Consider the following 13278-nt stretch of genomic DNA (forward strand, 5'->3'; position numbering starts at 1 on the left):
CAGTTCGGGGGCGTGTCTGAGCTCGGGATTTGAGGTCTGAGGCCAGATTTGGAGACTTCCTTCAGAATTTTTTTTTGGGGGTATCTAGGTTTGGCGGCGTATCTAGGTTTGGGGGTGGACGCTGACAGTGGGAGGAAACAGGAGACTGGGTCGTATCTGAAAGGCACTGAGGTAGGATCTTGGGGCGGGGGGCGTTGAAAGTTGAGGCGAGGATCTGGGGAGTGGAAGTTACTTAGTACCTGAAGGTACTAAGGATCTGGGTGAATGTGTGGGGTACTGATGGTGCAGGGCTGTGAATGGGAACCAGGCTCAGTACCAGATCTTAGGTGAGAAGTAAAGAGGCTAGAAGAAAAGAGCGTCGAGCAGCCACAGCCTTTTTCCTAAAGCGACTCACACCCAGACACACCCATCGTCCCAGACACACCCAGTGCCCTCGGTGGCTGGAGGCAAGGCAGTACCGGGGCTGGCTAGACCCTGCTCCCACCGGGCCTTCTCCGAACTCCCAGCGGCTTCCACAGCTGCAGGGGTCTGGCGGGTCCCCCCAGCGGGGAGTCTGAGGGCGTGGCCAGCGGCCAGGCGCCCGCGGCTCTGGATTGGTTGCCCAGAGGGCCCGTAGGCGGGGCTCTGGGTTGGGTCCCGCTCGGCTGTTCGCAGACGGCGGGGAGGCGGGGCCGGCGGGAGCCCGGCAGCCAATGGACGCGCAGCCCCAGAGCAGTCACAAAAGGCCGAAGCGAGGCCGCCGCGGCGGCAGGGGAGGTGGGGCGAGGCGAGGTTTGCTGAGGCGAGGCGGCTGCCGGGCCGGGCCGGGCCACAGGCGGTGGCGGCGGGACCATGGAGGCGGCGGCCGCTGCTCCGCGTCCCCGGCTGCTCCTCCTCGTGCTGGCGGTGGCGGCAACGGTGGTCCCGGAGGTGACGGGTGAGCGGCGGCGCGGCGGGACTGGCGGGCGGCCTCGGGGCGCGCGGACCGGGCCCGGCCTCTGGCTCGCTCCTTCTCTTTCTCAAACATGGCGCGGGGCCGGGGGCGCAGGTGGCGGCGCCTGGGCCGGGGCCGGGCTTTCCTGCTCGGGCCGCCGCCACGCTAGCCGCGGGTGGGGAGCGGAGGCGGGGCTGGGCCTGGGTCCGAGCGCGGGTGGACTTGACCGGCAGCCCGCGGCTGCCCCGGCTGCCGGCTCTCCGGGGGAGGTGGCGTCGGGCGAAGTCGTCCGGTGTCGGGGGCTGCCCTCTGGGGAGCGAGTGGGCGCGGGCCGACAGCCGGAGGGTGTGAGGCTGGCCGGGACCGGCAGAGCTGGGACTACTCCCCATTCCCCGCGGGGCGCTGTGTGGCGTTGTCCCGGGCACCGCACCCCGAACGAGTAGGTGCTCCAGGCTCCGGGGTCCCGGGAGGGATTGGGGTCCGAGGAGGCTTCCAGGGCGGGGTGTGAGCTCTGAGCCTCCAGGGCCTCCCCTAGCAGTGGGAGGGGGGGATGTGTGGCAGAGACCCCCGGGTCAGCAGGGCCGCCCTGGCCTTTGGCGCCGGCCTGACCCCGCCGAGAGGGGCCGCTTCTCCAGCCAGGGGTGGCTTTGGAAGGGGAGCTACTGTGAAGCTTTGTGTGAGGACAAGGAGGCACTAACATGTGCGGAGTGCTTCTTCTTTCGTGCTTCTGGGGAAGTGTTGAAGTGAATCCAGTAACCAGAAGGCTACAGATTGTTTTCGTAGTAGAAACTTGAACGTTTGCTCACTCTGCGGGGGTTTGGAATGTTTGAATGGAAATGACTCTGAATTGATCAAACGCTTTTATTTCCTCGAAGGAACATCGCTAGAGATGTTCCATTTCTTGAGTGACAGTAGTTTGAATCAGTCGTCTGTGTAGCTGGTTTTCGAGGGAGTGTTTGCTACGTTTTCCAAAATATTAAATTAGGATGGGGTATGTGGTCGTCACCTACCCCGCGGAAGGAGAATTGAAAAACTTTGTTAGCATCCAAGTTATAATACTAGAAACTGAAATATAGAGCCTTAGTGTAAGCAACTAAGATAAAGTGAAAGTACGTTTCTGTGTCTGTAATTGAACACCAAATGTTTTTAAAACAAAAAATTCAAGACAGGGTGCCAGTTATTATTAATAGCTACTGTCTTTTAAGAGCTTACTATGATGTAGATGCATAAAGTACACCAAAGTACATTATCTACTCCTCACAACTAAACCCTTAGGGCTATGTGGCATTTGCCCCATTTTATTTATTTATTTATTTTTGTCTGTGTTGGGTCTTCGTTTCTGTGCGTGGGCTTTCTCTAGTTGCGGCGAGCGGGGGCCACTCATCATCGCGGTGCGCGGGCCTCTTACTGTCGTGGCCTCTCTTGTTGCGGAGCACAGGCTCCAGACGCGCAGGCTCAGTAGTTGTGGCTCACGGGCCTAGTTGCTCCGCGGCATGTGGGATCTTCCCAGACCAGGGCTCGAACCCGTGTCCGCTGCATTGGCTGGCAGATTCTCAACCACTGCGCCACCAGGGAAGCCCTGCCCCATTTTACAGATGAGAAAACTGAGGTGTGGGGAGGGTAAGTACTCAATTACTAAGAACTGGAGTTAGTACACTGAGGGTTCAGTGTTTCCAAAACCTATAAACCTTAATATATACACCTCACTGTCTGGCATAGCCCATTTTTCTTTTTTAGTCCTCTAATAGTGATCTTTATTATTCACTTTTAGATTTTTGTCCTCACAATTAGAAAAACAGGTTGGCTTCTTTCTGACTCCTAGTACATTCTATTTTTTTGGCCCTGCCGCGCTGTGGTATCTAAATTCCCCAACCAGGGATCGAACCCGTGTCCCCTCCAGTGGAAGTGCCGAACCCTAACCACTCCTAGTACATTCTTGGAGTCCCTTCACACTGGGCCTACATTAGAGGAAACAATGGATTTTTGACATTGGCCTGAGAAGGGGGAAAAGATAAGTGTGTGGACAGGTGGGAAAATCAATATAGTTATGCATCAAGCATAAGTAACATTTCCACACCACTATTTACTCAAGTAGCATAGTTCACTCTTTTCCACCTAGCTTAGCACACAAAGTGTTCGTGTATTCAATCATTAGCATTGGACTTAATAGATGTACAGAATATTGCTCAGTCCATGCCCTGGAGGAGCTTACAGACTACCCTGGCATGCCTACAATACAAAGCCGATCCAGGAGCTATTATTATGCTTAAGTCTAGACTACCTCAACTGGTCTGCCTGTTCTCCTTGATTATGTTGATGTTTCCATTCATCCTTTCATATATTCTGAAGGAGCGCAAATGCTTTTTAAAGTTTATAATTTGACTTCCTTTTTAAGAGTTTGCAGTTGTTCCTTATTGTCTCGGTATCAGTTTTGTATTTCTCTGCCCAGCTTCTGCTCTCTCCAACATAGATTTCTCTAGGGAAATTGGTTCCTTGTCCATGGTACACAGTTTAGTACCACTATGTCTACATATATATCCTGTGTGAGAATGCTTCCTTTTTGTAACTTTTTCTTTCAAAACATTCCTAAAACCCAACTCTTCTTTACATTAATGCCTCTTGAATGTTTTGTCCTTTCTTCATATGCAGCCATCAGCTTAGTCCTGCCTGTTATCCCTCAAATCCATTTGCTTTCCAGAGTTTCTCTCACCTAGGCTTTTTTATAGGCTGCTGCCAAGCTAATCTTCCTCAGCCATCCCCACAAAGGGTTTACGAGATTTCCCATTTGTATTCAGTGCTTAGAGCAGTACTTGAGGCTTATGATTAGGGCCACCTCTGTGTATCCAACCAGAGATTTCACATCCCACTACTGCAAACCCTCAATTCCAGCGTTTTCTATTTTTCCACCCACTCCTGACTTTTCAGCCTTTTCACTACATATTTAATTTTGCCCCTTTTGGGAGTGTGAGAAGTTCTCAGTCCTGACTTCCTATACTGCTTTAGTTTGTGAACTCTTTATTTCCCTGAACTGTATAGAACTTACACTTTGTGTTGTCTGTTTCTACCATGTTGCACTGTTACTTAAAAATACTCTCGAACGTTATAAGTACCCAGAGGGCAAGGATCATGCCTTTTATTTCTTTTATGGTCTCAGAACCTAGCACTATGTTTTATATTCTGTTCCACTTAAATGCTTGTTGTTTAAATTAATTGTTTGACTTGAGTATTCCTTTAGTGTTTATACTGTTATATGTAAGTACAGTTTATACAATATTAATTGAGAATTCTGTGTACAATCAGGAAAAGTCATGTGATGTGGTAAAAGAAGCAGTTGGTTATTAGATTTCGTTATTAGCCCCAACTTCTAGGTATGCAGAAAACGGGGATGATACCTACTTTGTCTAGTTTATGAGATTGTTAAGATCAAATGAGAAAATTGTATTGGCATTTGAGGTTGCTATTTTGTATTGTTATTAATAGGAGGGCTGATGTTCAACCAGCAATTCCCACTGGGCCACGTGTGTTTTGATTGGTTAGACATCCTTTCTGATTGGTTGGTACCACTGGGGTGCTAGTTGTTAATACTTTTAATATCACCCCTGCAGAGAGGCATCAGTATTCAAAGAGGGAAGTGAGTATTCTAGACTGAAGTGACTGGGGGAGGCTTCCTGGACACTTTAGGACTTAAACTGACTTTGAAGAGTGGCTAGAATTCAGTTGGGCAGAGAGGGGTATTTGATGAGTGTTAAGCTCTCTCTTTGTAAGCTGTGTCCCCCAGCTCCCCTAGGGCAGGAAGCAAAAGCTTCTATTGTCTGGCTGGCAAGTTACTCTTTATAGAGTTAATTTCCTTATTCTGAAATGTGGGGTTTGGATATATTAACCACTATTATTTTTTCCCAAATTCTAAAAATTCTCTGATATGTGACTGGAAACAGAAAGGTAATCTAAGTGGGATGAGTAAGGGAGAGTAATATAATGGGATGCCCACCGGGGCTAGGCATTCAAATGTTGAAAGTCATAAATCACTGAGTTTACAGATGGAAAAGCATAACTCTAGAGGTTAGGTGAATTTCTCAGGGTTGGGCAGAACCAGGACAGGAACTTTGATTTTTCTGATTCTAGATCTTGTGTCCTATATGGCAGTTTAAAATGTGAAGGATTTGGAGGGGGGAGGAACAGAGTTAATGGAGTGACTTACCTAAGTGAAGTTACCTTGAATTTCACAAAGCTTAAGAAAAGTGAGTTCTGAAAGTGGGAAGGAGGGGGAATAATTATAGGTTATAAAGTCCTCAAGAGAAGGTCAGTACCTTTTTTATACTGCTGAAAAAAGGGCCTGGTGTAGTGCTTATTATTATTATTATTATTATTATTATTATTATTGTGGTATGCGGGCCTCTCACTGTTGTGGCCTCTCCGCCTGCGGAGCACAGGCTCCGGACGCGCAGGCTCAGCGGCCATGGGTCACGGGCCCAGCCGCTCCGTGGCATGTGGGATCTTCCCGGACCGGGGCACGAACCCGCGTCCCCTGCATCGGCAGGTGGACTCTCAACCACTGCGCCACCAGGGAAGCCCGTGTAGTGCTTATTGATTGAGAAAAGTAGGCTTATAGTAGTTTGGAAGAAATTTTGGTTTAATTGAAGTGGGATGTAATTGAAAGGCCTTGTAGCACATGGTTAGGTTTAGAATTTTAGATGATCTACTTTGTTGTTGAAATTAAATGGGGAGGGACTTCCCTGGTGGCACAGGGGTTAAGAATCCACCTGCCAATACAGGGGACACGGGTTTGAGCTCTGGTCCGGGAGGATCCCACATGCCGTGGAGCGACTAAGCCCGTGCACCACAACTACTGAAGCCCATGCTCCACAACAAGAGAAGCCACCTCAATGAGAAGCCCTCACACCGCAACGAAGAGTAGACCCTGCTCACAGCAACTAGAGAAAGCCCTTGCGCAGCAACGAAGACCCAACGCAGCCAAAAAGAAATAAATGAATAAATTAATTAATTAAAAAAAAAAGAAATTAAATGGGGAACTGACATGTTCAAAATAATGAAGAAGGAGATAAATCTTGATCCTGTGGGGATGGATGCTCCTGTGAAGACTTTTGTTGACAGCTTCTCCTAGGCCTAATTGAAACAGTTGCCTGAACTCAATACTATTCTTTAGTACAGTTGCATTGTATCAGATATGTTCATGTCTAATGAAGTGGGTTTTGAAAATGCCAGTATCCTATGGATGGCCCTTTTGATATGAGAACGTCTTTTCAAACCACAGAATCCCCTGCACATGTCAGAAAACCTCATGTCTTTTGCTGTTCTTTCTTGGTCATGGCTTGCATAATGCAATATTTTCTGAACAGATGGACCCTGGTTTGATACCATGTGATTGGGTCACATCTTCGCTTCCTGGTTCTGGAATTGACAGCAGATGCTGGCATGTTTCTCAGGTATTTTCATGTCTTGTTACATAGAACTGGCTGAAGAAAACTTTTGGAATCTTCTCAAAATTTATAGTCTGTTTTGACCCAGCCTAACTGCAATACTTAGGATAATATTTAATGCATTACTTAATGTAATTTTCTCAATATCAAATCTAAGCAGTTTCCATAAACATTAAGATTTGCTGCTATGCTGAATTAGATCCAGGTTTAGCTGTACAGTTTTAGTCCAAAACTGCAAGTAAGTTTCTTATGGTTACCCTTTTTATATGTGAACTTAACAATTGATTGACTTGTAGGATTTTTGCCTTAGACACTTTCTCAAACACTAGTGGAGTAAGTCTGATTGGTTTTATGGGTCCAATTTTATAGATCAGATCTGGCCTTTTGTAAAGCTGCTCCCTCATTTTGGCAATCTGAGAGCAATATACATTATACAGAATGATTTATAACAAAAATATTATGACTTGCAGGATATACACACAGGTTGCTTTGACATTTCTGTGAAGGTTCAGTGGTCCTTGCATCATTTTATCAATCTGAAAGGAATATATTTTAAGAATGTGCTAGGAATTCTACCTGCCTTGTCTCATTTAATTCGCATAACCAGCCTTGGATGATAGTTGTGTAATAGTACAAAAGCTTCTTACTTTTGTACCAGTTAATTTCCAAAAGACTTTTTTAAGTCCGTTTGTTCCCAGGTCCAGTGACCAGTGCCTAGGAAATAACTGTAGATTTTGATAACATTGGTTTTAACCCAGGATTCTTTTCCGCTCTCTTAAACATTATCTAAAGATGTTAATATTTTGTCATTCATATTTTAATCATAAATACATTTGTAAAAGGAAGACCGTGCTTCAGATGGAACAGATAGTGACTAACAGTAGTCCAACCACTGAGACTCAAATGATTGTACATTACCATTAACTCCATCAGCTTGGGTAGGCAGAGTTGTCAGGATTTTGCTCAGATTGGAACTTAGTTTGTTCCTATGAAAGTTTGTAAATAGAAAAGCTTCTGTGTTTCCATTTTACAGACCAGGAAACTGAGGTCATGATGTTAATGAATGGTGGAGCCTGTGTTTAACCTTTGCAGAGTGTGTACTCTTTCCTCTACATCATGCTGCTTTCATACACAGTAAATATCTTGTAATGGTCATTTTGTCAGGAAGGTTTTCTTTCTTCCTTCCTCCCTCCCTCCCTCCCTTCTTTCCTTCACCGTGAGAATATGCTTCAAGCTTGTCTTTATTACAATTTGCCTCTTTGCAACTGCAGCTTACTCAGATGCTTGCAGTCTTTCTTTGACATTATATTTTTAGGTAATTTGAATCTCTCCAATGATTCTAATGATGGTTGATCCCTCACTATTTGTGTTGATTTATTTATATTCATAGCAAACTCTTTGCTTCTCAAATTAACATAGGCACAGACCTGAAAATTTGAATCAGAGAAGAGAAAAAAGCTATCATTGTCCATCGTTAACATTTTGGCTTATTCTAACCCCTTTGCATTTTATTGTATAATATAATCATTCTTTAATCATTCTGTCTCAATAGTTTATCAAAGCTAATAAATGTTTTTAAGATGGCAGAGCTTTGGCCTGTAGAAGAAATAGCTCATTTAATCTTAGCAAATATTTAGTAATGGTCAACTCAGTGGGAGGTGTAGAAAAAGACGCACACTTGCTTTCAAGGAGTATGATGCTGGGGAAATATGAATACAGATTCAGTAATAGCAACCACAGGGATTGCGCTCTACAGGTGATAGGACTTGATCTTGTGCCTTGCAGACTAGGTAGGGTTTAGAGAGGATGAGGGGCAGAGGGAGAGTACACCGAGGTAGGGGAGGATGATGTGAGTGAAGAAGGAGCATGCTAAGTTTAAAAATTTTAAGGGGAGGAATGGAAGTTCATGATTTAAAGGGTGGGCTCAGAGAATTATGAGCCTTGAAAATCAGGAAAAAGAATGTTTAACTACACCACAGAGGAAATGGAGCAGGATGGCTACCTAGGAGTTTTTGGAGTAGGTATGATGGCCTTGGGAATGGAGTGAATGGGTGGCTCTGTGACATTTTAAAGAAATAGGCGCGACTGTGCCTTTGCATGGCTGTTGCCTTGCCTGCAGGCTCTTGGCTTCCTCCCTCACCTCTTCTATGTCTTTGCTCACTTGTCACCTTTTTCTCAAAGAGGCTTACCGTGACCACCCTTTTGTAATTGTCATTATCTTGCTTTGCTTTTTCTTTCTTTTTTTTTTGGGGGGGGGCGGTACGCGGGCCTCTCACTATTGTGGCCTCTCCCGTTGCAGAGCACAGGCTCTGGACGCGCAGGCTCAGCGGCCATGGCTCACGGGCCCAGCCGCTCTGCGGCATGTGGGATCTTCCCGGACCGGGGCACGAACCCATGTCCCCTGCATCGGCAGGCGGACTCTCAACCACTGCGCCACCAGGGAAGCCCTGCTTTTTCTCTTTTTTAACATTACCTTCTGAAATACTGTATTTACTTATCATATTTACTTATTTACTATGTTTATTGTTTCTCTCTGACTACTAGGATATAAGCTTCATAAAAGTGTATATCTTTGTTTTGTTCATCAGTGTATCTAGAGTGCAAAGAAAGTGCCTGGTGCATCGTAGGCACTCAGTAAATATTTATTCAATGGCAGTGGCTCTTAACTGTAAAAAGGTGGAGTACAAAAGTTAAGAAGGACTCCATGAAATAAAAAAAGAATGACTCCAGGATTTTTATACCTAGATAATGCCTTTAACTAGTAAGGAATTTGGTGAGAGAAAGATTGAAGGGAAATGAATTCTGATTTGAGCATGTTGAGTTTGAGGTGAAAGTAGGATAGGCAAGTGAAATGGTTCAGTAGGCAGCAACAATATAAGACTGGAACATGGTTGGAATGGGAGAGAACCTTAGGCAGAGAAATGATTATCAGCATTTCCTTCCATCCTATTCTTTTGGATTCTCATGCCCCGCAAACCACCTTAAGTGGAGTATTTGTTTTGATCCTGAATTCCTAGCTTAGATGTGGAGCCTTGCTCAGTTCACTGTTAGATTCTTCACTCCCGGTTGCAGGTCCATGTTTTGTTACCCACCCCCGCCGACCCCCAAGCCAAAGAAGTATATATTCAGAATCATTTGTGAACTTCTGGTTCTACTGAAGTTGGCCTTTAGGCCATGCTGCTTTCTCTGCAGTCATATGACTGACTTCCTGCGAATCTGCTCTGGTTCCTGGCTGAGGTGCAAGAGAGGGAGTTTCTTGTTTGAAGCCTGCATTTACTCCACTGGCTTCACGTCACGGTTGTGATGTTAATAGGTGTTACCTTTACTGTCTCTTGGAGCTTCCTGATGGCAATATTGTTAAACCCTTTTCATGCTACTGTTTTTCTCCGTGAACCAAACACTGGTGCAGTTGTACGTATCTCTAGACCATCTTTATTTTTCTCTTTGGATTGATCTAACTTATTTGTTTTCCTTCCAATTTTGAAGGCATTTAAATCATGTGACTTGTTTGCCAGAAATGTAATAAAATCTTTATGGGAACAGTTATAAGAGCCCCCACATATTTGTCTGGCATTAGATTCTAATCGGTGTGTCTCTCTGGGACTCACTTTTCGCAGGAGGATAACACCTAACTTAAATGATGATTGTGAAGATAATATGTATCAATAGTAGTGTTTATAGAGCACCTAGCACATAGCCTGATACTGATAAATATTCAATAAATGAGACTTATACATTTAAATAAGTGAAGGAATGCCTTTTGGAAGAGGAAATACATGTCTGTGTAATGAAGAACTATGATTAATTGGTAGACTGAGAGGCAGATTTCACTCAATGTAAGAAAGGACTTTCTATCAATGGGAGCTGTCATGAAGTGGAACATTATAAGGTGTTATGTTCCCTGTCACTGGAAATATTCAGGCAGAGGTGGGAGGCAGAGATAACCTTCTGTCCAAGAAATTGTAGAACACATTTCTTGCATTAGGTGAGAGTATGGAATTGATTATCTCCAAGCTCTTCTTCTATCCCAGAATTCTGTACTTACAGGTGTAGTCCAGGCTTCCTTGCTCATTGTTTTTAGCCAGCATACAGGCTCTCAACTTCCCTAGCATTCATGGCTTCAAGGTGAGCACTGTTTTATAACTTTATCTTACTGTATGGGAAAAATTTATTCAGTGCTTGGCTTGTCCTCTGGCCATTTTCTATAAAAGAATTTAGGACACTTGAAAAAAAATATATGCAGTAAGATCAAAACTAGTGATCAGAAAGATAAGAACCAATAAGTAAAAGAGGAAGAGAAAGAGAAAAATTAGCTATAACTTTCACCTGAGGAAAGCTTTAGTCATTGAGCACAATAATTAGCTTTGAGTTTTCTCGGATTGAGGGCAATAAGGGAACCCTGAGAGTTTGCATAGATCTGATTGCCTGTTGTTGAGAACACATGAGGAGGCTGCCACCTTCCTTAATAAAATGGAGCCCCCAAACATGAGGACTGCAATGCAGGGAGAATCTCCAAGTGTTAAAAGAGTTCCAGGACCTGGCAGCCCTGATTCTTGTTCTCAGCTTTCCTCTTTAATATGTTTGAGGATTCAGTTTAGTGCTGCTGCTACCATTTTTATTCTCTACTCTAAGGACACTCTAGTTTTACCTTAATGCCAGTGGAACAGCTGATATAAGGCTAGAATGTTTAAATCAAGCTATCCTAAAAGCTATGGATAGAAAGCAACATAAAACTATTCATTCTGGTTTACAAAGACTCTGTCTTCAGGTCCTTATCTTTTGGCCTGTCTCCATTTGGCAGACAGAGTCTGAGTACTGCCACTAAGTGAACTGAGCCAGACATCTACCTCTTTTCCCACAGGCCCAACTCAGCAAGGTCCAGAGAGTGTCTTTGCTTGGGTTTCCTGTTTGAAGAGCTGCCTCCTTTCTGGGTGATGAATTATGGGAATGATGACTTCCTTTAGGAGAGACTGCACTTACCTAGAGAGCATGGCCCTATATATGTTGGTTGTATAGTAACCCAATATTCATATAAAAGATACCCACGTATGTTACCATAAAGGACATTCTTTGGTTAGAGACATGCTTATTTCACTGGGGAAAACAAGTTTCTCCCTGCTCTTGAGCAGAATCTATTATAGAAGTCTTTGTATAAGAGGCATTGGGAAAAAAGTGAAGAATTTGGGTTTATCACTCTCCATGACTGGAATGAATTCACTTGCCTTGTGTATTCTGCAGTTGCAGAGTTACTGTAGGCCTGTTCCAGTGTTTCCTTGTTCTAATCAACAGGCTGAACCTCCTTATTTTTGTTCACTTGCTTCAGGATAACCATTCCATCTAGATTTCCGAGGTGTGAACCTCACTGATTGCATAATAGTGTATATTTATAGTTCTAGGACACCTTGTGCAGGCATCCTGTTACATTTCTACAATATAAGATCTTTAAATATGTATGGAAATAACAAATAGCTCCCATGGAAAAAAGCAAAGACAATTTTTTTTTTACTAGAAATAAGGACTAATATACATATTTGGGAGCACTGAACATAGAGGAGATAAACCTGAAGAGGCATATAGAGATAAAAGCAGTAACGGTGGCTTTTCATTTATACAAACACACAAACTCTTACCCTCTCTCTCTCTCCTCTTTCTCCCTCTCCCTCTCTCTCTCTCTCTCTCTCTCTCTCTCTCTCTCTCTCCCTCTCCCTCTCTCCCTCTCTCTCTGTCTGTCTCTCACTCTCACACACACACACACACACACACATACACACACAATATGTGTATGGGGCTTTTTTTTTTCTTGATGTATTCATTCCCAAACCAAACTATAATGTGCTCTAATTGAGTCTCTTTGTTTAGCACATGGCTATTGATTTGAGTACTTTCTCCAGTTGAAAAACTGACATTTTAATTTTGTTATTCAGTGTACAACAGATTTGAATAAAAACACCAAGATTGTGTATTGTAGATTTCCTTCAACAATAATTATATGTAATTATTTTACCAAAATAAACAACTTAAAGTAGTTTTAGCTATTTTATCTCATGTCACATTTCGGGAAAAAATTACAGACCAGTTTGCTCTTGTTTCTCAATGAGGAAAGCTAATTTCTGATTGCTAGTTCCAGCTGGTTCCACCAGAGAAGTGTATAGTTGATGCTAGTAAAGAGCACTGAGCATGTGGAGAGGAAGCGCAACTGGAAATAGGTTAGGCTGGCCACATGCTGCTAAAACAGGTGACAGTTTTCATGCGTGTGGTATCTCAGAAATTTTAAGGAACCTGTGAAGATTAAATGAGTTTATGCTCCTAAACTTGGAGCATACTTCCTGGCACATAGAAAACATGAAGTAAATGATAGTTATTAAGAAAATTGTTTTTTTATAGAATCATAGAATTTTTAGACTAGAAAGGACCATGAGACCATGATTATCATTTTGTCTAACTTTATAAGTGAGGAAACTGGAGCTCAGACATTACGTGGTATTTCAGGATAAGCAGGATAATCATTCAGCTAATGACTGAACAGGAATCCACTCCTTCCTCACAATTTTATTTAGCATCCCTTTTCTGACTCAAACCTCCATTAGGGAGAATGATTTTTTTAAAATCGCCTAACTTTGTGGAAGATTTCTTTAAATAGTATCAAGTCAGACCCTTAGTAGATGGATGCATAGATGGATACATAAGGATAAAATCAATATAGCAAAATAGTAGCAGTTACGGAATTTAAATGGTGGTTATAGAGGTGTTCACATTTCTGTCAATTTTTCTGAATGTTTATGTTTGAAAATGTTCATAATATAATGTTGGGGGAACTAAAAAAAATCTATACCATCTCCTCACCCCAGATATGTTTCTATTACTGATTTCTCTGAACACAGACCAACCAGCAGTACTTGCTACAGCCAAAGAAAATAAAACAACGGG

General features: G+C 43.6%; 1 protein-coding gene across 4 annotated transcripts in view; it reads left to right on the plus strand.

The window, feature by feature from the left end:
- Positions 1-735: 735 nt before the first annotated feature.
- The window catches only part of TGFBR1 (transforming growth factor beta receptor 1), a 76242-nt gene continuing 63699 nt past the window's right edge, over positions 736-13278 (plus strand). For all 4 annotated transcript variants that reach the window (XM_060101032.1, XM_060101033.1, XM_060101034.1 and 1 more), the window contains exon 1: positions 736-916. In XM_060101032.1, the coding sequence (XP_059957015.1) occupies positions 832-916 (85 nt within the window). In that variant the 5' untranslated portion in view covers positions 736-831. The remainder of the gene's footprint in view (positions 917-13278) is intronic.

Source organism: Mesoplodon densirostris, chromosome 6, assembly GCF_025265405.1.
Source record: "Mesoplodon densirostris isolate mMesDen1 chromosome 6, mMesDen1 primary haplotype, whole genome shotgun sequence".
NCBI lineage: Eukaryota > Metazoa > Chordata > Mammalia > Artiodactyla > Ziphiidae > Mesoplodon > Mesoplodon densirostris.